Source organism: Hemiscyllium ocellatum, chromosome 28, assembly GCF_020745735.1.
Source record: "Hemiscyllium ocellatum isolate sHemOce1 chromosome 28, sHemOce1.pat.X.cur, whole genome shotgun sequence".
NCBI classification, from domain to species: Eukaryota; Metazoa; Chordata; class Chondrichthyes; order Orectolobiformes; family Hemiscylliidae; genus Hemiscyllium; species Hemiscyllium ocellatum.
Window position 1 is genome coordinate 30762413 of NC_083428.1, and position 26452 is coordinate 30788864.

The 26452-nt window shown below is 43.3% G+C and overlaps 1 protein-coding gene across 1 annotated transcript in view; it reads left to right on the forward strand.

Moving 5' to 3' along the window:
* Positions 1-26452, forward strand: part of LOC132829228 (la-related protein 6-like) — a 75600-nt gene that overhangs the window by 9494 nt on the left and 39654 nt on the right. The window contains exon 4 of the mRNA XM_060846595.1: positions 271-457. Coding sequence (XP_060702578.1) covers positions 271-457 — 187 coding nt within the window. The remainder of the gene's footprint in view (positions 1-270; positions 458-26452) is intronic.

Below are 26452 nucleotides of genomic sequence, written 5' to 3' on the forward strand. Positions count from 1 at the left end.
CATTTGTGTATTGATGTGTCAATCTTTGGCTCATTTTGCCAGATGTTTGCCCTTGAATTTGATGGTTCTCATTTCATGTTCTACTTCAGTATTTGAACATGTAACTCAATATTATGTTATGGCTGTATTATTAAAAGTGTACTGCTTCCGATGTTAAATGAAAGCCCCACCCATCAGTCCAGTAAGTAGTTGAACAACAAGATTTAAGAGGTCTCCAGCAACCCTAACCAGAATTTGGTACTTGCTCACATCTGTTTTGTGATGTTTCAGATGGTATAACAATAATTATGTAGAGGACATTAAAGTGAAATATGTGATGTTTGAAGTGAATGGGATACATGATTATAACTATAAACTCCATTTGAGTGATGTTAACTGCAAATCAGAAGCACAAAACTGGACAAATATGTTAAAGAAACAAGCTCATCCTGATCCTCACACAGCTTGGAATTATAAGGTAAATAAAATACTTGCTGAATAGTATTATGACCACCTCAAAGTGAACTTCTTATACTGTTTGATTTTCATCCACAGCGGTAATATTTTTTGGCAAATGTCAGTAAATTAAAACATTTCTAAATTTCTGTTTGGTTGTATTGATATGCCAAAAAGCAGATCTTATGCTCATTCTGCATGCCTGCACTTCCTTCAGTTCCTGGTAGGACCTCCACTTTTAATTGAGTTGTCTAAGTCATTTTCTTTTTCGGTGTACACCTCTCTAATATTTCTTCTACCTCCTCCAGCAAGATTTTGTGCCTTGCTGCTGGTCCTTGATGACATTCACCAATGAATACCACTCTTCCACCACCCTAAGAAATTTCTTATTTACTCGTCTGTTCTTTATAACTAACTCACTCCATTCTACTGCAGAATTGCACTTCACGATTTTTCAGTCTGTGGATGTTCACTTTTTCAAGATCCACATTTCAGCCTTATGCAACAAGACATTCCAAATTCGAGGTCATAATTATTTTCTTTAAGGTTTCTACTCTGTCTTTTGCTGAGCAATTCTATGTATTTGGAGAACCCATTCTCCACTGTTGCTATCCTAGCTCTGATTTAGGGTCATAGAGATCCAAAGCATAGAAAAAGGCCCTTTGTCCATTGTTTTACTATTCTATTCCAAACTATTCTAAACCCCTTTTCCACCATATGGCCCATAGCCTTGGTATCGCAAATGCAAATCTAAATATATCATAAATGTTATGAGGACTTCTGCCTTTACAATCCTTAAAGGCAGTGAGTTGCAGATTGTCACTATTCTCTGGGTGAAAATGCTTTTCCTCAAATCTCCTCAAACCTTCTGCCCCTTCCCTTTAAATCTATGCCTTCTAGTCATTGATCCCTCCATCAAGGGAAAAGATTTCTTCCTGTCTATGTTCCTCATAAATTTTATGCATCTCAATCATGTCCCCTCTCAAACTCCTCTGATCTAAGGAAAAATAACCCCAATTTGTCTAATCCCTTATCGTAAGTGAAACTCTCCAACTCAGGCAACATTCTGGCAAATCTCTGTATCCTCTTCAGTGCTATCACATCCCTCCCATAATATAGACTCCAGGACTGCACGTAATACTCCAACTGTGGCCTAACCAACAGTTTATATAGTTCCAACATAACCTCATTGCTCCTAAACTGTATACCTCAGCTGATAAAAGGCCAGTATCCCATATGACTTCTTACTCATTTTATCTATCTGTCACGATAACTTGAGGAACCAATATACATGCATAACAAGATCCCTCTGATCCTCTGTACTTCCCAGTGACCTACCTTTTGTCAGGTATTCCCTTGCCATTTTGTCTTGCTCAAATGTATCACCTCCCATATATCCAGATTGAATTCCATTTGCTGCTGATCAGCCTATCTGACCCAGCTGTCTGTATCCTCCTAGAATCTTCACTATTTACAAGCCCACCAATTTTTGTATCATCTGCAAACTTACTGATCAACCCTCCTAATTTTAAGTCTAAATTTTTATATAAACTACAAACGGCAAGGGCTCCCACACAGACCTCTGTGGGACCCCACTGAAGATAGACTTATGAGTGGAAAACACCTCTCAACCATCACCCCACGAGTGCCTTCTTGCCATTCAGCCAATTGTGGATGAAATTTCTCAAATTTCTTCGGATCCTATGGGCTCTTACCTTTGCTGTCAGTCCCTCATGTGGGACCTTATGAAAAGCCTTGTGAAGTCCAAATAAGTTACATCCAAATGCATTGCTCTTCTCGACACAATTGGTCGTCTCTTTGAAAAATTCAATCAAGTTGATCTGGTATTACCTCTCAACAAAGCTATGCTGAGTGTTCTTAAATGATCCCTGTCACTCCAAGTGCAGATTAAATCAGCCCTTCAAAATTACTTTATTTTATCCCTTACTCCCTGTTATGGTTTGATACTGGATTTGGTGGGATTCTAGTCATTTGTATATATTAAGCAGTAGATTAATATATTGAGTGGTGAGTATATATTAAGCGGAACAGGTGTTGCCTGCTATCCGAAAGTAGAGCACTCCCAGGAAACTTTCATAAGCCGACAATGGCGTAAAGCAAAGATGCATGATTTATGTGGGAAACATTTCACTTTTCTTTCGTAAAAGTGAAAATGCTTTTCAGATTCATGAAAACAGGTACTAATGTTGGTCTTTCATAAAAGCAAAATGGCATAAAGCGAACATTCGAAAAGTGGGTGTTACCTGTAGATTAATATATTGAGCGGTGAGTATATATTAAGCAATGGACTATGTATCAAAAGTAGTAAATGTGTAGTGACTATGAGCCTGATGCCCTCCCACTTTCCAGATTGTCAGTCTGGAGAACTTGGGATTCCTGGCAATGTTCACGATGTTGGTCCAAAGTGAAGTCCAACAGTATGTAACACAACAAAGTCTCATTGTCGTCTTATAATTGCATATCCTGACCCAAGATGAACTCCACTGAATTGGGCAAAGTCTCTAATACTAATACTATTCTGAATCTAAGATTACATACTTAATATAATTCTGTGGTACTTTCAGTACTTTTCCAGACATTCCGTTATACAAAAAAACCATTGCCAGGTGACTCCGTGTCAGCCCATTGAAACTTTTCACAGACATTTTCGTATCAAGTGTTCAACTCTCAGTAAAAACAGGCTGTTTTCGCATTGAACCTGTTTTCCACATACTTTTCCACTTTATTTCAACTGCTTGTTGTCATGGCCAATTAACCCTTAATGATTAACTCTTGATGATCTGTTCTGAATATATAATTTTTGTGCCCTCTGAGAAGGGCACTACTTGTCACTAGCCACCCTGGTGTTTCTTCCTGGTGGTGAAAATTGGATAAACATTTGTACACCTGTTGTCTCTCACTGTGTCTCACACCTGCACACACATGGTGGCTGGGGAAAATATTTTTAAAAATCATTTCTGACTCACCATTACACTTACTTCTTAAATATTGATAGCACATTAGCATCCTCCAATCCTCTATCACCTCTCCTTTGATTTAATTCGTTATGATTTATTGTTGTGTGTACCAAAGTGTCGTGAACAGTTTTGTTTTGTAAGCAGCACAGGCAAACCGTAGCAAATAAGCACAAATAGATTCATGGGTTCTTAGACAGAGTGAGGCATACAAGGTTACAGCTGCACAGGAGGTGCACAAAAGCAAAATCAAGATTAGATTTCACGTTAGAGAGGTCCATTCAGCAGGGAAGAGGCTATCCTTAAACCTGTTGGTACATATGTTCAAGCTTCTGTATCTTCTGCCAGACAGAAGAGAGTGGCAGAGAGTATTACTGGGGTCAGAGGGGTCTTTGATGATGTTGGCACCCTTTCTGCTGCAATGAGAAGTGTAAATGGAGTCCATGGATGGGAAGTTGACTTCCGTGATGGTCTGGGCTGTGCACACAACTTTCTGTAGTTTCCTACTGTCTTGGGCAGAGCAGTTAGCATATGAGGCCATTCTGCACCTGGATAGAATGCTTTCTATGGTATGTCTGTAAAAGTTGGTGTGTCCTTATGGACATTCCAAATTTCCCAAGCTGCCTGAGTAAAAAGAGATGTTGTTGTGCCTTTTGACGCTCACACCTATGTGGAAGGTCTAGGACAGATTGTTGGTTATCATCAATCCTAGGAAATTGATACTTTTGACACTCTCCACCTCAGCTCTGACGATGTAGATCAGGCTGAGTCCACCTCTTTTCCTCCTGGAGTCATTGATCTGTTTTTTTTTGTTTTGCTGACATTGAGAAAAAGATTGCTAGGTTCCCCTTCCAATCAACCAAGCCAGCTCATCCCTCATGTCTTTATAGTAATGTTACTCAACACTGTTACATCTGATTCCAGCTTCTCATCTCAAACTGTAGGATGAATTCTATCATATCATAGTCACTGCCCCACTAAGGGTTCCTTCACCTTAAGTACCTTAATCAAGACTGCCTGATTACATATCATCAGATTCAGAGTTGCCTGTTCCTTAGTGGGCTCTACCACAAGCTACTCCAAAAACATCTTGTAAACATTCTACAACTTTCATTTCTTGAGATCCAAATCTACCTACATATGTAGGTAGATTTGCCGAATCTACCTACATATTGAAGTCCCCCCTTGATTATTATAAGTGTCTAAGAAGTCATGATTTGCCAGTGTTGGACTGCGGTGTACAAAGTTAAAAATCGCACAACACCAGGTTATAGTCCAACAGGTTTAGTTAGAAGCACACTAGCTTTCGGAGCACCCCTGATCACAACCACCCAACAAAGGAGCAGCTCTCCGAAAGCTAGTGCTTCCAATTAAACCTGTTGGACAATAACCTGGTGTTTTGTGATTTTTAACTTTCTAAGAAGTCTACACTTCATCTGCAAGGGATATAAATACAGGGTCCAGTTCACAGAGGGAACTACTATCGGATTTTGACCTCTGAAAAGTTATGACTCATGTGAATTGATTTTAATACCTCTATTTAAAAACGCTTAGAATTTCTAACCAATCTCTTCTTTATTCGTTAATTTCCTGAATGCTTTTTTGAGTATGGAGTAACAAAGCAATGCCCCTCGATTCTCAATCTTCTGTTAACAAACTTAATTATTGATTTCATCCTTAGGTTTCTACAATGGGTTTTGTAGTGGTTGTAACAAGGTCAGCCAGCTGAACATCATGAAATAGAAGTTCCCTGATTGGCACTGTTAATCTGGTCCAATCAGAGAGACCTGGCTGACATCAAAGAATGAATGTCAGGGATATTGGGCCCCTGAATGCCTTAGCCAATGAGCGTAGTATTTTTGTCAAAGGCTATGTATTTTTAAATAAAGGATGATTGATGTTGGGAAGCCGACCTCTGAAAAGTTATTTCACTGGTGGCGAGAATAAAACATGATCCTGAAGAAACTTGCTCACAGCAGTTGTTTTGAAGTCGGGTGTAAGCATTTGCTTACATCATGCCTCTGTTTGGGAAGCTTGATTTGTTTGACCCTACTGACAAGGCTTGGACTTAGTATGTGGAAAGAATGCTTTATTTTTTCCAGTAAAAAATGAGGTCTGCAGATGCTGGAGATCACAGCTGCAAATGTGTTGCTGGTCAAAGCACAGCAGGCCAGGCAGCATCTCAGGAATAGAGAATTCGACGTTTCGAGCATAAGCCCTTCATCAGGAATAAGAGAGAGAGAGCCAAGCAGGCTAAGATAAAAGGTAGGGAGGAGGGACTAGGGGGAGGGGCGATGGAGGTGGGATAGGTGGAAGGAGGTCAAGGTGAGGGTGATAAGCCGGAGTGGGGTGGGGGCGGAGAGGTCAGGAAGAGGATTGCAGGTTAGGAGGGCGGTGCTGAGTTGAGGGAACCGACTGAGACAAGGTGGGGGGAGGGGAAATGAGGAAGCTGGAGAAATCTGAATTCATACCTTGTGGTTGGAGGGTTCCCAGGCGGAAGATGAGGCGCTCCTCCTCCAGCCGTCGTGTAGTTGTGTTCTGCCGGTGGAGGAGTCCAAGGACCTGCATGTCCTCGGTGGAGTGGGAGGGGGAGTTAAAGTGTTGAGCCACGGGGTGATTGGGTTGGTTGGTTCGGGCGGCCCGGAGGTGTTCTCTGAAGCGTTCCGCAAGTAAGCGGCCTGTCTCACCAATATAGAGGAGGCCACATCGGGTGCAGCGGATGCAATAGATGATGTGTGTGGAGGTACAGGTGAACTTGTGGCGGATATGGAAGGATCCCTTGGGGCCTTGGAGGGAAGTGAGTGTGGAGGTGTGGGCGCAAGTTTTACATTTCCTGCGGTTGCAGGGGAAGGTGCCGGGGGTGGAGGTTGGGTTGGTGGGGGGTGTGGATCTGACAAGGGAGTCACGAAGGGAGTGGTCCTTGCGGAACGCTGATAGGGGAGGGGAGGGAAATATATCCTTGGTGGTGGGGTCCGTTTGGAGGTGGCGGAAATGGCGGCGGATGATACGTTGTATGCGCAGGTTGGTGGGGTGGTAGGTGAGAACCAGTGGGGTTCTGTCTGCCTCTTCGTAGGATATGTGGAACAGTCCATCTTCCGCAACTACACTGGCACCACCCCCACCTTTTCCTCCGCTACATCGATGACTGTATCGGCGCTGCCTCGTGCTCCCACGAGGAGGTTGAACAGTTCATCAACTTTACTAACACCTTCCATCCCGACCTGAAATTCACCTGGACTGTCTCAGACTCCTCCCTCCCCTTCCTAGACCTTTCCATTTCTATCTCGGGCGACCGACTCAACACAGATATCTATTATAAACCGACTGACTCCCACAGCTACCTGGACTACACCTCCTCCCACCCTGGCCCCTGTAAAAACGCCATCCCATATTCCCAATTCCTTCGTCTCCGCCGCATCTGCTCCCAGGAGGACCAATTCCAACACCGCACAGCCCAGATGGCCTCCTTCTTCAAGGACCGCAGATTCCCCCCAGACGTGATCGACGATGCCCTCCACCGCATTTCCTCCACTTCCCGCTCCTCCGCCCTTGAGCCCCGCTCCTCCAACCGCCACCAAGACAGAACCCCACTGGTTCTCACCTACCACCCCACCAACCTGCGCATACAACGTATCATCCGCCGCCATTTCCGCCACCTCCAAACGGACCCCACCACCAAGGATATATTTCCCTCCCCTCCCCTATCAGCGTTCCGCAAGGACCACTCCCTTCGTGACTCCCTTGTCAGATCCACACCCCCCACCAACCCAACCTCCACCCCCGGCACCTTCCCCTGCAACCGCAGGAAATGTAAAACTTGCGCCCACACCTCCACACTCACTTCCCTCCAAGGCCCCAAGGGATCCTTCCATATCCGCCACAAGTTCACCTGTACCTCCACACACATCATCTATTGCATCCGCTGCACCCGATGTGGCCTCCTCTATATTGGTGAGACAGGCCGCTTACTTGCGGAACGCTTCAGAGAACACCTCCGGGCCGCCCGAACCAACCAACCCAATCACCCCGTGGCTCAACACTTTAACTCCCCCTCCCACTCCACCGAGGACATGCAGGTCCTTGGACTCCTCCACCGGCAGAACACAACTACACGACGGCTGGAGGAGGAGCGCCTCATCTTCCGCCTGGGAACCCTCCAACCACAAGGTATGAATTCAGATTTCTCCAGCTTCCTCATTTCCCCTCCCCCCACCTTGTCTCAGTCGGTTCCCTCAACTCAGCACCGCCCTCCTAACCTGCAATCCTCTTCCTGACCTCTCCGCCCCCACTCCACTCCGGCCTATCACCCTCACCTTGACCTCCTTCCACCTATCCCACCTCCATCGCCCCTCCCCCTAGTCCCTCCTCCCTACCTTTTATCTTAGCCTGCTTGGCTCTCTCTCTCTTATTCCTGATGAAGGGCTTATGCTCGAAACGTCGAATTCTCTATTCCTGAGATGCTGCCTGGCCTGCTGTGCTTTGACCAGCAACACATTTGCAGCTTATTTTTTCCAGGCAAATGACATTGTGGCAGATGAAAAATAATGAGTAATTCTCCTGACAACCTGTGGATGTGCAGCCTTTTCTGTCATTAGGAGCCTAATGTTCCCTGAGGCACCAGATATGAAAACCTTTCAAGAATTGATTGACACCATTAAAGAATATTACTATCCCAAGCTTCCTTTAATTCTGAGATGCTATTGCTTTTATCCAGCAATTTGAGAACCAGGGGAGTTTGACTAGGTTAAGATGACTGGCAGAAGCTTGTAAATTTGATTCAACCCTTCATGAAATGCTTAGAGACCATTTAGTATGCGAGATGAATGATGTGACTAATCAAAAACACCTACTGGCTGAAGCTCAACTGGACTTCAAACACATGCTACAACTGGCTTTATCATTGCAAAATATGGCAAGGGAAGCACATGAGTTGCAAGGTATTCTGTCGTGAAAAGAATAACTCTAGGTCAGCCCACAGCAAAACCCCAAAACAAAACCAAGTCTCAGTGTGTTGCTGGAAAAGCACAGCAGGTCAGGGAGCATCTGAGCAACAGGAAAATCAATATTTTGGGCCATTCATCAGGAATGGATTCCTGATGAAGGGCTCTGGCCTGAAACATCGCTTCTTCTGCTCCTCAGATGTGCCTGACCTGCTGTGCTTTTCCAGCAACACACTCTCGGCTCTGATCTCCACTATCTGCAGACCTCACTTTCTCCAAAGCCAAGTCTCAGCCAAACAATTACATTGTTGTCAATATGTGACAGCGATAGAGCCCTACTGGACTTAAATTGAATAAATTAACACATAGACAAGTATCCAGGAGGGTTTCTAGAAGAGTTCATAGCTTGGAAACTCCACCAGCATCTGTTTTGGAATGCTTAAATTGTGTAGCAACATCCAAATCAGAACCAGTCAAGATAGACATCTGGTTAAACGGCCATCCAATTCAAATGGAGGTCGATAACGGTGTGGTCATATCAGTCATTACAGAAACACTAATATTAATAAAATTTGCTCTGGACTTCATTTGAAGCAAGATTTCAGCCAGGCTGAGAACCTATACCTGGGAGCCTTTGCAGATTAAGGGTACAACTTCTGTTCCGGTCACCTACGAAAGGCAGCTAGTTCAGTTACCAATGATTGAAAGCTCGGGACCAAGCTTAATGGGGCTAAATTAGTTGCGAGAGATTCATCTCGATGGGTTCAACATTTTTCAGTTTGAAAATGGCTGCCTGAGTGAACATTTTCAGGATGGTCGAGGGACAGACAGAGGAGCCAAAGTGACTGCATGTTGTCGAGGAAGTAATTGTGTGATTGTACAAGGCCCAACCAGTGCCATTTGCCTTATGGGCAAAAGTAGAAGCAGAACTCAGAAGACTGGAAAGTGGAGTCCAATCTGCAGCATGGGTAGCACTGGCCGTACTAATTTTGAAGCTCAATAGGTCAGTTTGCCTTTATTGGGATTTTAAACAAACAGTAAACTGCTTTTTCATGGTAGGATAAATACCTAATCCCTCGGTTAGAGAATTTGTCTGCAAAGCTGACAGGAGTGTTGTCCTTCACGATGGGTGACATGAGCCATGCTTTCTTGCAATTGGATTTAGACCAGGAGTCTCAGATATATGTTACAATTAATACCCATAAGGGCTTGTATCAAATATACAAGACTGCCATTCCCAGAATGTTGTCAGCCTGGTCAATTTTTCATTGGATAATGAAGAACATTTTGCAAGGTCCCTCAAGTCACCATTTACATTGACGATGTCCTGAGAACATAGAAAGTTAATAAGAAATACTTACAGAACTTGAATGTAGTCCAAAGACAACATTCTGAGGCAGATGTATGATTAAGAAGGGGAAGAGAGTGCGCTCCAAGCCAACCAAGAGATCTATTAAGGCTACAGGATTGGGTTACACCTGCTGGAAGATAAAGTAAGAGTAATCAAAAGTGCCCAGGCTTTCCAAGAACTTCGGTAATTTCTTGTGCTGGTAAATTAAGTTGGAAAGTTCATACATAACCTGGGTTCCATCATGGCACCTTTGCACTAGCTCCTAAAAAAAAGGGCCTTGGAAATGGTCATCTTATCAGGTCCTAGCTTTTGATGAAGTAAAGAAACAATTATCATCCTGTAATATGTTGACACACTATGATCCCAAGAAAGATCAAATTGATACGCGATGCATCCCCAATTGGCATCAGGGTGGTATTAGCTCATTAGTGGCCCATTAGAGAGGAACACCAATAACTTGCATATCCAGGACTTTGGCCATTGCAGGGTGTAGATACACCCAAATAGAAAAAGACGGATTGGCAGTCATATTTGGAGTTAGAAAGTTTCATCATTATCTTTGAGTGAAAATCCATGATAATCATGGACCACAAACCCCAACTTGGTCTGCTTAAATAGGAGTAAAAAGTGAGGTCTGCAGATGCTGGAGATCAGAGCTGAAAATGTGTTGCTGGTTAAAGCGCAGCAGGTCAGGCAGCATCCAAGGAACAGAAAATTCGACGTTTCGGGCAAAAGCCCTTCATCAGGGTGGCACTATCTTATCCTGCTTAAATAGGATAAGATAGTGCCACCCATAAGTTCAGGTCACATTCATTGGTCAGGTCCAATTTTCAGTGCTTATAATTACGAATTAGAATACCATACGGGAGAGTAAGTAGCAAATGAGGATACAATTACCATCTTCCATTGGCAGATATGTCACCTATGGTATGCCCAGTGGAAGAGTCGGTCATGACATTGAATTTTCAGGACATGCTACTGGTCAGTTCCTACATATTGGACTTTGGACATGGAAAGATCCAGTTCTGTCCAAACTGAAATAATTGGTATTAATGGGGAAACTAAAAGGCTGCCAGAGCAAAAATTAAAAGCTTTTTGGCCCAGAGAGACCTGTTTGCAGTTCAGAATGATGTATTGTTATGGGGTGTGAGTGTCCTGAGCAAAGGTTGCTGTCAAATACTGACTGAACCCTAACAGGGCTGAAAATGTGTTGCTGGTTAAAGCGCAGCAGGTCAGGCAGCATCCAAGGAACAGGAAATTCGACGTTTCGGGCTAAAGCCCTTCATCAGGAATGAGGAAAGTGTGTCCAGCAGGCTAAGATAAAAGGTAGGGAGGAGGGACTTGGGGGAGGGGCGATGGGAAATGTGATAGGTGGAAGGAGGTCAAGGTGAGGGTGATAGGCCGGAGTGGGGTGGGGGCGGAGAGGTCAGGAAAAAAATTGCAGGTTAGGAGGGCGGTGCTGAGTTCGAGGGAATCGACTGAGACAAGGTGGGGGGAGGGGAAATGAGGAAACTGGAGAAATCTGAGTTCATCCCTTGTGGTTGGAGGGTTCCCAGGCGGAAGATGAGGCGCTCTTCCTCCAACCGTCGTGTTGTTATGTTCCATTGCCTAACCTGCAATTTTCTTCCTGACCTCTCCGCCCCTACCCCACTCCGGCCTATCACCCTCACCTTGACCTCCTTCCACCTATCACATCTCCATCGCCCCTCCCCCAAGTCTCTCCTCCCTACCTTTTATCTTAGCCTGCTGGACACACTTTCCTCATTCCTGATGAAGGGCTTTAGCCCGAAACGTCGATTTTCCTGTTCCTTGGATGCTGCCTGACCTGCTGCACTTTAACCAGCAACACATTTTCAGCTCTGATCTCCAGCATCTGCAGACCTCACTTTTTAACTTGAAGATTTGAACCCTAACAGGGCCATCCAGGGGTGTCCAAACTGAAGATGTTAGTGAGAAGTCATGTCTGTTTGCCAGTCTTGGACGCAGACACAACTAGGTTAGTGAAACAGTGCCCAGAGTATTTACAAGGACAAAAATGAGCACCAGAAGCTTCTGTATATCAGTGGGAATGGCTGGGTAAACTTTTGCCTCGGTTGCATGTCAACTATGCAGGTCCTTTCATGGGTTCAATGTTTTTAGTCATTGTAGACTCAAAAACATTGGACCTGCATAGAATCCATTTGTCAAACACTGGAATGACAATACAAAATATTTTGCAACACACAGAGTCCCGATGTTTTGGTCAGATAGCAAGCCATCATTTACCATTTGGTTACTTTGGTTACTCATTGCAGTTGAATGAGATTCGACATATTAGGATAATTCCAAACCACCATCTTCTAGTGGCCTGACAGAAAGAGCAGCCCAAACTTTAAAGGCTAGATTGAAGAAAGTGCCTGTAGTCTCTCAATATACCAAGTTGTCATGGTCCTTATTTGATTGTAGGACAACCCCACATGCAACTACAGGGATAGCATTGGTGGAGCCATTAATGGGTAGAAGATACTACACCAGGCTAAGTCTGATTTTTCTAAAATTGGGGTGGGGGCTTGGGGGGGGGTAGTGGGGGGGTGGTGGGAGAGTGAAACAGCGTCAGGAAGTCTAATGCTGAATCCAAAACTCCTCCAATGAGAAAGTTTGATACAGGGGACAAAGATCAGTACAAGAAGCATGGAAGTGGACCCACATGGGTAAGAGACATGATCGATGTGAGATCAGGACCAATGGCTTATAAAGTTCAGCTAGATCTGACTGCCTTAATAAGCATGTGGATTATTTGAAAGCTGCAAATTCGTAGACTGTTTGGGACCAAAACTTGCCCTATCCCTCAAAGCCTTCTGAAGTACTTCAAGGACCCATTCAATCACTCTTTCCATCAAACATTGTTGAGTCCTCTGAATCAGAGATGGGCATAACAGAAGTAGAAACCTTAAGGCTATCATGGTGATAGTCTATCATGGCGTTTTTGGTGCGTGAGGTGAACTCCATTTCATTACACACTCCCTGTGTTGGATTCCAAGTTGGGGGAACCTGTCCTGCTGTTAAAGTGCTGAAGGAGCTTCTCAAAGGACTTGGAATGCTCAGTGTCTGTGTTCTCAGTGGGGGAGGGACGTAGTGATTATAACGAGGTCAGCCAGCTGGACCTTATAGAATGTGAGTTCTCTGACAGTTGCTGTCAATCTGGTCTGATCAGGGAGACCAGGCTGAGATAAAAACATGAATATCAGAGATATTGGGCCCTCTGAATACCTGACTTAGTGAGAGGCAGTGTTATTGTGAAAGGCCATGCATTTGTAAGTTTAGAGTAATTTATTTATTGAAAACTAAAGAGTTATTTCAGGTTTATTTAAAAATTGGAATCCAAACCCACATTTGGAGGGCACCTTTTGGCTAACCACAGTAATGGATGGGACTAAGAAAGAAATGGATTTAAATCAAATAATATTTGTTCTCATGGTTTAAGAGGGGTAAAGAAATAATAATTTGAATTCCCTTCCAAGTAGCTTAAGTAAAGGAAGTAGCTGCCTGATTCTGGCTGTTAGAATTTAAACACCTGAATTCTTTGGTCTAAAAGCTCTGTGAGCATGCCTTTACAAGGGAGAGGAGACACTCACCACAAAGTCAGTGTGGGACAACTGCAGTGGTGGACCTCAAATGAGTGAGTTCTGACTGATTACTTTTGGAAATTTGGTAAAAAAATTGTGCTTTAACTAGGGTTCACTACAAGAAATAGATTTTACAAAGCAAAAGGGAAATGGGAGATTAGAAAAGATGTAAGTCAAGATGCCAATCTGCAGTGAATCCAGTGGCTGTGAAATCACAAACCACAGCATGTTGCAAATGCAAAAAGGAAGCTGATTGATTGGTCAATGGGACTGGGAGAAAGTGAGGACTGCAGATGCTGGAGATCAGATTCAAAGAGTGTGGAGTGGGAAAAGCACAGCTGGTCAGGCAGCATTCGAGGTGCAGGAGAATTGACTGGTCAATATTTCTAGTCATTAAACACAAACTGAAGGCCAGACTTTTACTTTAGATTGCTGGTGTTTTCTTATACTTTTCTTAAAAATAGTTAAAGTAGCTCTCTTGATTTATAACAATCACATCAGGATAGTGACGTTTAAAGGGCAGGGAACATTGTAATCAATTTATAAGTTTAAATCCAATGCAATAGTGCTGTATGGGTTGTTTCCAGGGTACACACTGAGACAAATATTAACAGCTTCTGGTGAACCATCAAGACATTTTTTGGTCTGCCTGTAACCTTCCAGTATAAAGATTGAATCACTTTCTGTGTGTTGCAAATTGGCACAAACCAAGGTCTAGGACAATGTGCTGAGGGACGCATTGAAGCTTGGGGCTGCTGGCGTAGTGGGGAAAGATCAGAGTCTAAGCTCTTTCAATTAATATAATGAGGGCCCATCAAGAGCGAGACCCCCTGACTGCCTTGAAAGGATTTAAATAATTTCGTCGCACAAGTAGAAAATGCCTTTGTTTTGCAACTGCCTGGAACCTCTGAGGAATGTCAAATTCCAGTGTGTTTAGTTTTTTCTTCTGCAAAGTCTGTACAGAACTGTTTTTGTACTTCTGTATGTACATGTAGATAATTTTTATGAATAAAGACTATTTTTGCAACAAAAATAAAATGCATAAGTTTCAGGGCTCATAGTAAGTGTGTGTAGCTCACATTCATGTCAAGTTTAGGAGTCTGAGGTGCAGATATTGTATCACATCAAAGAAGAGAAAAGTTAGCCAGACACTTGCTCCAGAAGGCTGTCATACCCTTCAGATTAGGTAATTCAGAACTGGTCTGTGATCAGGGACAAGAGAGTGTGACGGCAGGTGAGGAACCTGCATCCCTGCAGTTGTCTAATATTTAGGAGGTTCTGCAAGCTTTGTGGACGAGACCGCAAACCGAAGGAAGGATAAGAAGGAAGCATATGTCAGTATAGACAGGATAGATCAAGTTAATCCTTAGAAGAGTATAAAGAAAGTAGGAGTATACTTAAGAGGGAAATCAGGAGGGCAAAACGGGGACATGAGATAGCGTTGGCAAATACAATTAAGGAGAATCCAAAGAGATTTTACAAATATATTAAGGACAAAAGGGTAACTAGGGAGAGAATAAGGCCCCTCAAAGGTCAGCAAGGCGACCTTTGTGTGGAGCCTTAGAAAATGGGGGAAATGCTAAATGAATATTTTGCATCAGTATTTACTGTGGAAAATGATATGGAAGATATAGACTGAAGGAATTGGTGGCGACATCTTGCAAAATGTCTAGATTACAGAGGGGGAAGTGCTGGATGCCTTGAAACGGTTAAAGGTGGATAAATCCCCAGGACCTGATCAGGTGTACCCGAGAACTCTGTGGAAAGCTAGAGAAGTGATTGTTGGGACTCTTGCTGAGATATTTGTATCATCGATAGTCACAGGTGAGGTGCCGGAAGACTGGAGATTGGCAAACGTGATGCCACTGTTTAAGAAGGGCGGTAAAGACAAGCCAGGGAACTGTGGACCGGTGAGCCTGCCCTCGGTGGTGGGCAAGTTGTTGGAGGGAATCCTGAGAGACAGGATGTACATGTATTTGGAAAGGCAAGGACTGATTTGGGATAGTCAACATGGCTTTGTGCGTGGGAAATCATGTCTCACAAACTTGATTGTGTTTTTCGATGAAGTAACAAAGAAGATTGATGAAGGCAGAGCAGTAGATGTGATCTATATGGACTTCAGTAAGGCATCCAATAAGGTTCCCCATGGGAGACTGATTGGAAGGTTAGATCTCATGGAATACAAGGAGAACTAGCCATTTGGATACAGAACTGGCTGAAAGGTAGAAAACAGAAGGTGGTGGTGGAGGGTTGTTTTTCAGACTGGAGGCCTGTGACCAGTGGAGTGCCACAAGGATCGGTGCTGGGTCCTCTACTTTTATTTATTACTTATTTACATAAATGATTTGGATGTGAGCATAAGAAGTACAGTTAGTAAGTTTGCAGATGACACCAAAATTAGAGATGTAGTGGACAGCGAAGAGGGTTACCTCAAATAACAACAGGATCTGGACCAGATGGGCCAATGGGCTGTGAAGTGGCAGATGGAGTTTAATTCAGATAAATGCAAGGTGCTGCATTTTGAGAAAGCAAATCTTAGCAGGACTTATACACTTAATGGTAAGGTCCTAGGGAGTATTGCTGAACAAAGAGACCTTAGTGCAGGTTCATAGCTCCTTGAAAGTGGAGTCGCAGGTAGATAGGATAGTGAAGAAGGCGTTTGGTATGCTTTCCTTTATTGGTCAGAATATTGAGTACAGGAGTTGGGAGGTCATGTTGTGGCTGTACAGGACATTGGTTAGGCCACTGTTGGAATATTGCGTGCAATTCTGGTCTCCTTCCTATCAGAAAGATGTTGTGAAACTTGAAAGGGTTCAGAAAAGATTTACAAGGATGTTGCCAGGGTTGGAGGAGCTGAGCTACAGGGAGAGGCTGAACAGGCTGGGACTGTTTTCCCTGGAGCGTCGGAGGCTGAGGGATGACCTTATAGAGGTTTACAAAATTATGAGGTGCATAGATAGGATAAATAGGCAAAGTCTTTTCCCTGGGGTCAGGGAGTCCAGAACTAGAGGGCATAGATTTAGGGTGAGAGGGGAAAGATGTAAAAGAGACCTAAGGGGCAATGTTTACATGCAGAGGGTGGTACGTGCATGGAATGAACTGCCAGAGGATGTGATGGAGGCTGGTACAATTGCAACATTTACGAGGCATTTGGATGGGTATATGAATAGGAAGGGTTTGGAGGGATATGGGCCGGGTGCTGGCAGGTGGGACTAGATTGGGTTGGGATATCTGGTCGGCATGGACAGGTTGGACAGAAGGGTCTGGTTCCATGCTGTACATCTCTATGACTCTATAACTCTAAGTAAACTGTCTGTGGCACCTTGGTACTTGCAAGTGGGAGAGGAAACAGGAATGTAGTTGTAGTATAATTAGGGAGAATAGATACTGTTCACTGCAGCACTTGTGGGATTCCCAAAGGTTGTGTTGTCTGCCTACTGCCAGGGCTAAGGATATCTCCTAGCTAAGGAAGAATTTGGTGATAGAGGGATCCAGTAATTGTCATTCACGTTGGTACCACCAAGATTGGTAGGACTAGAAAGGTGGTTAAACCATAAATTTGAAGATCATAATCTCTGGATTATTACCAGAGTCACAGGTAAACTGGCAGAGAGTAAATAAAGTAAAATGCACAGCTGAAAGATTAATGTGGGTGGAATGTCAGGTAATGACCATCTCTTATCAGAGACAATCTAATCAGCACCCCTTGATTTTCGATGACCTTTCTTTATCCATTCATGGGATTGGGTGTAAGTTGGCTAGGCCAGCATTATTGCCCATCCCTAATTGCCCAGAGGGCAGTTAAGAGTCAACCACATTGCTGTGGGTCTGGTGTCACATGTAGGTCAGACCAGATAAGGATGGCACTTTCCTTTCCCAAAGGACATTAGTGAACAAGATGGATATTTCGATAATGGACAATAGATTCATGGTCATCAGTAGACTTTTTATTTCCAAACATTTATTGAATTCAAATTCCACTATCAGCTATGACAAGATTTGAATCTGGGTCTCTGGATTAACAGTCCAGTGATCATACCACTGGGCCATTACCTCCTATCTTTATTGAATTCCTTCACTATCCTGGGAATTAACATTAACTAGAAATTCAACCGTACTCACCGTATAAATACAGTGGTTACAAGAGCAGGTCAGACGCTAGGAATCTGCAGCGATTAACTTACCTCCTGACTTCCCGAAGCATGTCCACCATCTATGAGGCACAAATCAAGAATGTAATAGAATACTCCCACTAGCCTGGATGAGTGTAGCTCCAATAACCCTCAAGAACCTTGACACTATTGAAGTCAAAACAGCCCACTTGATTGACACCACATCCACAAACATTCAATCCCTCCATCATTGATGGTCAGTAGAAGCAGTGTTTGCCATCTAAACGATGCACTACAGAAATCCACCAAGCCCATGGCCATTAAAAGGTCAAAGGCAACAGATACATGGTAACACCACCACCTGCAAGTTCCCCTCCATGCTATTCACCATCCTGACTTGGAAATGTATCATTGTTTCTTTACTGTTGCTTGCTCAAAATCCTGGAACTCTTCTCCTAAGGGCATTGTGGGTCATCCTTTATCACATGGACTACAGGGGTTAAAGAATGTAGCTACCACCATCTCCTTAAGGGTAACTAGGTATGGCCAATAAATTCTGGTCAGCTTGTGATGCCCATGTCCTACGAGTGAATGAAAGAAATTGAAAATTTTTGTAACAAATGTTTATCAGTAGCAGTTGTCTTGTGATAACTGCTTGTCTACCAGAGGTTCTCTGGATTTATGATCACCAGATTGCAGATATTCAGATAATGTTTGTAGCAATTACTTTAAATTTGTGCTCCTTGTTTTCAGTTTTTTCCTGAGTGGAAATAGTTTTTCCCATCTACTGTGTCCAGAACTTCATGATTTTGAGTACCTGCATCAGATTTCCTCTCAGTCTTCACCTCTCCAAGGAAACAAAGTCCTAAATTCTCCAATCTCTCTTCATAGCTGAAGTTCCTCATCTTTGAAACCATCTCAAAATTCTCTTCTGCAATTGGGACATGTGACAATGCTGCTTCTTTAATAAGACTGTGTTGTACTTGGTTTTTTTCAAGATTGGTTGTAAAGGCAGTGGTGTCAATTTTTCTGGAAAGTGACAAATTGGCACCTCCGAACAATGGTAAGGGAGTGGCCAGTTCAGGTGTTTTTCTAGTTTGGTTTGTTTTAACAAGCAGTTAAAAAACTGTTGGTGACCTAGAGAAGCAGCTATAGTGAAAAAGACTCCATGCCTCCACAGAGGTTTTGCCTAAACTTTCTCTCTGAAATCACTCCTGCCTATAAGGACCTGTGTTTGAATTTACTTTTTGCCAAGAGGTGTGTTTATGGATATTGCAGGGATTGGAACAGTTCGTTAAAATTGGAATATCATGTTGGTTGGGTTATCAAATGAGTTGTTAATCTAAATTCTGTTTTCTTTAGTTTGTATTTCATCTGCAATATTTAAGTAAATTTTGTCTTGTTTAAAGCTAAGTGTTTTGACCAGCTGCATCACTCCTGGAATATCCACTTTACATCTGTCTTTACAAAAAATAAAAAGCTAGGGTCTGGGCTACCTTCTTAAAATGTTTTGAGGGGAAATGGCCTGGTCCATAACAAGCAGAAAGGTGACTCGGTGATTATCACTGCCTCGCAGTGCCAGTGACCATGTTTGATTTGACCCTCAGGTGCGTGTTTGTATGGAGTTGTACATTCTTCCTGTACATTTGTGGGTTTCCTCCAGGTGCTGTTGTTTCCTCCCACAGTCCAAAGATGTGCAGGTTAGGTGGATTGGCCATGCTAAATTGCCTCTAGTGTCTAGGGATATGCAGGCTAAGAGAGTTACCCATGGGAAGTGCAATGTTACAGAGATAGGGTAGGAGGGTTGGTCTGGGTAGGATGTTCTTCGGAGGGGCAGTGTATACCTGATTGGCTGAATAGCCTGTTTCCACACTGTAGGGATTCTATGATTCTCCAATGCCTTCATATCCTTCATAAATTGTGCCACTCAGAATTAGATGCGTTATTCCAACTGAGGCCTAACTAATGTAAATTTGCATAAGTTCAATATAACCTTCTTGTTGCTCTACTGTACACTCCTATTAATAACATTCTTTATTCACTGTTCTGTTACTCAACTTCTCATGCAATCTTAAGTGATCTATCCAGATATTCATCCAGGTCCTCCTGCTCCTTCACCCCTGTTAGAGGGGTACACTTTATTTTATGTTGTATCTCTACGTTCTTTGTGCCAAAATGAATCAGCTCTGACTTCTCTTCGTTGACCTTCACCTGCCACATGCCTGTTATTTCACCAACTTATCAATGCCCTTTGAACTTCTATACTTTCCTCCCCACAGTTTACAGAATTTTCAAGTTCTGTATCATCTGCCAATTTTGAAATCATACTCTGCTAATTTTTGACTCTAATTTATTCAGTCCAGATCAGTTCTTACCCCATTGAAATTGGCTTTCCTCCAGTTAATTATTATCACACTGGGTTGTTTCTGCTGTTTTTCATAGTCACTCTAAACCTTATAATACAACAATCATGTCTCCTAAATGTTCACCTACTGACATTTGATCCATGTCATTGTCAAGATCCAGGTCGAGCAGTACATCCTTTTTCATTAGACTTGACACATTCTCCTGAAAAATCTCCTAAACACACACCAGGAACATATATTGTTTCCTGGATTCCACACTCCTCCCAAGTCAGTTTAAGCCCTGCTCAATAGCTCAAACAAAATGCTGTGCAAGGAACTCTAATGCTGTTACAGTTGCAACTTGTCCAGTTTACACTGCTATTATTTCACAGAACCTGTCCCAAGCCTTTCCTTCTTCTTTGTCTTGCCACACATTCCTATTTCTTCATTCTCTGTGTGATATTGGGAGTAATCTGGAGGATACTACTTTTGAGATATTATGCTAATTTCTGACTTCACTTCTGAATGCAGAGCCTCTCTGTTGTGGGTGAATTACCAAAAGCTACAGTTAATTTGGCTACTTTTCAAGAAATCTCATAGACAAATATTGGAACAAGTACTTAAACTTTATTGCTTGTAGCAACTAAAGTAAGAGTAAGCAAGTTATGCCTCACAACCCAATTTGGCTATTACCTGATTAATGGTGGAATTTAACTGGATGTGTCCGGGTTTTAACTTTTGTGCAGTGTTATTCTTCAAAGTTCTGCCACAGAAGAGTCCTGCTGTTAAATTTGTATATAATTTTCTGACCTTTAAGTTTATTGTATGATACTGTTGATGATCTTCTCAATTCTTTCATCCAAAATATTGACTACTCCTCTGGAGCTATGAAGTCTGCAGTTTGCCTTCTTATCAGAAGTAACTTCCCTGTTCCTTGTTACATTTGGCATTGACGTCTGTTTGAAGGCACAGTTTTCCTGCAATCCTTGTGGCATAAGGCAGCCATTTTTCAAACAGTTGTTAAAACAGTTTTGTTTAAGTAGCTTTGCCTCCTCCTTTTTTGCAAGGCATGGCTAATTGATTTCAATTCTTGTTTAACAATTCTAGTCCTTGTCCCTGAACAGTTTAATCTAGACAGGGTTATTGCTGACTCTTTCAATTCATGATCAGTTATTAAAGTTCTGAACTTTACAGTATTACAACTTTCTACTTATTCATTGATACTGAGTGTACTTAACTGCTAGGTATTCATCCATTCTAATTAGGGTATTCATCAGTGCTCCTTCAGGAAATCCTTGATGGTAGCACCAGGGAACAATATACTATCTAGTATCCAAGTCTGCGTGCAGCACAAAAACCCATCTATTCCCTTAAATCTTCTCTAACTACTGCACTTCCAATCTTCCTCTTACCACCCCCTGACCTTCGGACAGCTGAGCAATCACTGGCTTCATGATTTGACTCTGGCTGCACTCTCCAGCTAAGCCATTGAAGTCATTAGTGAATACTAGCTGGAAAATGGAATGCATTCAGTTTTTGAGTTAGAGTTTGATCTATTGTTGTCACATGTACCGAGATAGATTAAAAAGTGTTGATTTGTATGCTGTGCAGGCAGATCATACCATACAATGTGCATCAAGGAAGCAGAACAGTGTGCAGAATACAGTGTTACATCTGCAAAGAAAGTGCAGAAAAATCAGAATTAACATTTGAGAGGTCCATTCAAACATCTGACAATAGCAGGGAAGAAGTTGTTCTTGGATCTGTTTGTATGTGTATACAAATTTTTATATGTTCTGCCTGATGGATGAGGATGGAAGAGAGTGTAACTGGATGGGAGGGGTCTTTGATTATGTTGGCTGCTTTCCTGAGGCAGTGGGAAATATAGATGGAGTCAATGGCTGGAAGGCTGGCTTGTGTGATGTCCTGGGCTGTAATCACAAAAACCTCAGTCAGTTGCTGCTTTTTTTCGCAGCAGAGAGCGGCGGGAGCTGGGCGGAAGTTCAGGCAGAGCGCAAAGCCGGTCAGGAAGGTATGTGATTGCTATTAGAGTGGGTGTGTTTTAAATCCCAGGTCCTACAAAGTAGGGTCTCCCTCCCTCCCTCCTCCTCTAACCTAAATTAAGAGTCCACAGGCTTGCGACAAAACGAGGGTCTAAGGAAGTTTTTAATCGAAGAGTGAGGCTTCAGCTCAGCAGTCTTTGAAAAGGAGGTTGAGTGAAGTGATTACGCCACAGTTGAAAAGGGTGAAGACATGACTGCTCAGCTGGTTCAGTGCGCTACGTGCTTGATGTGGGAGGTCAACAACTCTGGTGTGTCTGGCTCGTACATGTGCGGAAAGTGTGTGCACATTCAGCTATTGACTGAGCATATTGCAGCGCTGATGAAAGAACTCGAGGACCTTAGGGTCATCCGAGAGAACGAGATCTTTCTGGACAAGACCTTCAGCGAGGTTATTACACCAATCATGCCAGAAGAGAGCAGAAGAGAGCGGACGATGAGGAAGGCAGAGAGGAGACAGGTGCAAGAGACCCCGGGAGAAGTACCTGTCAGGAACAAGTTGAAGCTGTTGGAAACAGTGGAGACTGATGACACTGCCAGTCCGTGAGGTGGCCAGGTCTGTCAATCAAAAGTTGGCGCAGAGGCAGAGCGGAAGAGTCGGACATCGCACAGAGCCGTGGTAATAGGGGATTCCATCGTGAGAGGAACTGACCGAGGTTTTTGTGGCAGCAGACGGTATTTAAGGATGGTGTGTTGTCTTCCTGGTGCCAGGGTGAAAGACATCGTGGACAGAGTGCAGGAAATCCTCAAGGACGAGGGTGAAGAGCCAGAGGTGGTGGTACATGTCGGCACAAATGATGTCGGGAAGAAGAGGAGGCACATACTACAGCGGGATTTTGGAGAACTAGGAAGAAGGCTGAAAAGCAGGACGTCCAAGGTGGTTATCTCTGGTTTGGTTCCAGTTCCTCGGGCTGGTGAGGCCAGAAACAGGGAGATAATGGACTTAAACGTGTGGTTGGGGAACTGGTGCAGGAAGCAAGGATTTAAGTTCTTGAATCACTGGGGTACATTTTGTGGCAAACATAAATTCTACAAGAGAGACGGTTTGCACCTTAATAGGTTAAGAACCAGCATTCTGGCAGGCAGGTTTTCTACTGCAACACCGCTACATTTGAACTAAGTAGCGGGAGGGGAGGGGACAAACTGGATGTATAAAAAGGAAGTGGAAGAGAAAGTTAGAACAAGAGAAGTCAAGAAAGACAACTGTATCAATGAGGCAGAAAATTCGAAAAGGGATCATGCTGTAAGGTTGAGTGGAATAGGGGTTGATGAGAAGGGTGAGAGCAGTAACAAATTAAAAAATACTGTATATGAACGCACGAAGCATTAGAAATAAGATGGATGAGCTTGAGGCTCTTTTGGAAATTGGCAGATACAATATTGTGGGGATAACTGAGACGTGGCTTCAAGTGGACAGGGCCTGGAAATGAATATTCAAGACTACACGTGCTATCGTAAAGACAGACTGACGGGCAGAGGGGGTGGAGTGGCCTTGTTGGTAAGGGAGGATATTCAGTCCCTTGCGCGGGGGGACCTAGAGTCAGGGGATGTAGAGTCAGTGTGGATAGAGCTGCGAAATACTAAGGGTAAAAGACCCTCTTGGGAGTCATCTACAGGCCCCCAAACAGTAGTCTGGATATCGGATGTAAGTTGAATCAGGAGCTGATATTGGCCTGTGGTAAAGATGTTACTACAGTTGTTATGGGGGATTTTAACATGCAGGTAGACTGGGAGAATCAGGATGGTATTGGACCTCAAGAAAGAGACTTTGTGGAGTGCCTCAGAGATGGATTCTTAGAGCAGCTGGTGCTGGAGCCGACCAGGGAGAAGGCAATTCTGGATCTAGTATTGTGTAATGAACCAGAATTGGTCAGAGACCTCGAAGTGAAGGAGTCATTGGGAAATAGTGACCATAATACAATAAGTTTCAATCTGCAATTTGAGAGGAAGAGGGTACAGTCGGAAGTGACAGTACTTCTGTTGAATAAAGGGAACTATGGAGCTATGAGGGAGAAGCTGGCCAAAGTTCAATGGTGCTATACCTTAGCAGGGATGACCGTGGTGGAACAATGGCGGATATTTGTGTATACAATGCAGAAGTTGCAGGATCAGCTCATTCCTAAAAGGAAGAAAGATCCCAGGAGGAGGCATGGGCGGCCATGGCTGACAAGGGAAGTTAAGAAACATATAAAGTTAAAAGAGAAAAAGTATAACATAGCAAAGATAAGTGAGAAAACAGAGGACAGGGAAGCTTTAAAGAACAACAGAGGATTACTAAGAAGGAAATACGCAGAGGAAAAATGAGGTACGAAGGTAAACTGGCCAATAATATAAAGGAGGATAGTAAAAGCTTTTTCAAGTATGTGCAAGGCAAAAAAATGGTTAGGACTAAAATTGGGCCCTTGAAGACAGAAACAGGGAAATATATTACAGGGAACAAAGAAATGGCAGAAGAATTAAATGGGTACTTCAGATCTGTGTTCACTGGGGAGGACACAAGCAATCTCCCTGAGGTAACAGTGACTGAAGAACCTGAACTTAAGGGAATCTGTATTTGCCAGGATTTGGTGTTGGAGAGACTGTTAGGTCTGAAGGTTGATAAGTCTCCAGGGCCTGATGGTCTACATCTCAGGGTACTGAAGGAGGTGGCTCGGGAAATTGTGGATGCGTTGGTGATTATTTTCCAGAATTCGATAGATTCGGGATCGGTACCTGAGGATTGGAGAGTGGCTAATGTTATACCACTTTTTAAGAAAGGTGGGAGAGAGAAAGCAGGAAATTATAGACCAGTTAGTCTGACCTTAGTGGTGGGAAAGATGCTGGAGTCTATTATAAAGGATGAAATTACGGCTAATCTGGATAGTAGTAACAGGATAGGACAGAGTCAGCATGGATTTATGAAGGGGAAATTGTGCTTGACTAATCTTCTGGAGTTTTTTGAGGATGTAACTCTGAAGATGGACGAGGGAGATCCAGTAGATGTAGTGTACCTGGACTTTCAGAAAGCTTTTGATAAAGTTCCACATAGGAGGTTAGTGAGTAAACTTAGGGCACATGGTATTGGGGGCAAAGTACTAGATTGGATTGAAAATTGGTTGGCTGATAGGAAACAAAGGGTAGTGATAAACGGCTCCATTTCGGAATGGCAGGCAGTGACCAGTGGGGTACTGCAGGGATCCATGCTGGGACCGCAGCTTTTTACAATATATGTTGATGATATAGAAGATGGTATCAGCAATAACATTAGCAAATTTGCTGATGATACAAAGCTGGGTGAAATGTGATGAGGATGTTAGGAGATTACAGGGTGACCTGGACAAGTTAGGTGAGTGGGTAGATGCATGGCAGATGCAGTTTAATGTGGATAAATGTATGGTTATCCATTTTGGTGACAAGAACAGGAAGGCAGATTACTACCTCAATGGAATTAATTTAGGTAAAGGAGCAGTACAGAGAGATCTGGGTGTTCTTGTACACCAGTCAATGAAGGCAAGCATGCAGGTACAGCAGGTAGTGAAGAAGGCTAATAGCATGCTGGCCTTCATAACAAGAGGGATTGAGTATAGAAGCAAAGAGGTTCTTCTGCAGCTGTACAGGGCCCTGGTGAGACCACACCTGGAGTACTGTGCGCAGTTCTGGTCGCCAAATTTGTGGAAAGACATTCTGGCTATTGAGGGAGTGCAGCGTAGGTTCACGAGGTCAATTCCTGGAATGGAGGGATTACCTTACACTGAAAGACTGAAGTGACTGGGCTTGTATACCCTTGAGTTTAGAAGACTGAGAGGGGATATGATTGAGACATATAAGATTATGAAAGGATTGGACACTCTGGCAGCAGAAAATACGTTTCCGCTGATGGGTGAGTGCCAAACCAGAGGACACAGCTTAAAAATACGGGGTAGACCATTTAGGACAGAGATGAGGAGACACTTCTTCACCCAGAGAGTGGTGGCTGTGTGGAATGCTCTGCCCCAGAGGGCAGTGGAGGCCCAGTCTCTGGATTCATTTAAGAAAGAGTTGGATAGAACTCTCAAAGATAGTGGAATCAAGGGTTATGGAGATAAGGCAGGAAGCGGATACTGATTAGGAATGATCAGCCATGATCATATTGAATGGCGGCGCAGGCTCAAAGGGCTGAATGGCCTACTCCTGCACCTATTGTCTATTGTCTATCATAACTCTCTAAAGTTTCTTTCAGTCTTGGGAAGAGCAATTGCCATGCCATACTATGATGCATCCAGATAGGATGCTTTCTGTGGTGCATCTATGGCTATCTGTTTATTTTTGACTTTCTGGTGGTCACACATTCCTTCTCTTCCTTAATACTTTTAAACTACAGTGTGATCACATTTACAAATATGGTCCCCAATTTCATGGATGCACTACAATAATGCCAACTGTGACTCGAGTTCTGAAACCCAGAGCACAGGAAACTGCAACTGATGACACTTCCTACACAAAATGATCATCCAGAAATAGGAAGCATTTTGAAGTTCCCACATAGTTCCCACCTCACCAGATTGCAGCGACTCTGTCATTGTATTATTTATTAATTGATAATGTTTTGCTGCCAGTCAGTCTTACTGCTAATAAATGTTAGTGTTGTAGCCAGGGTGGGAGGAGTGCGTG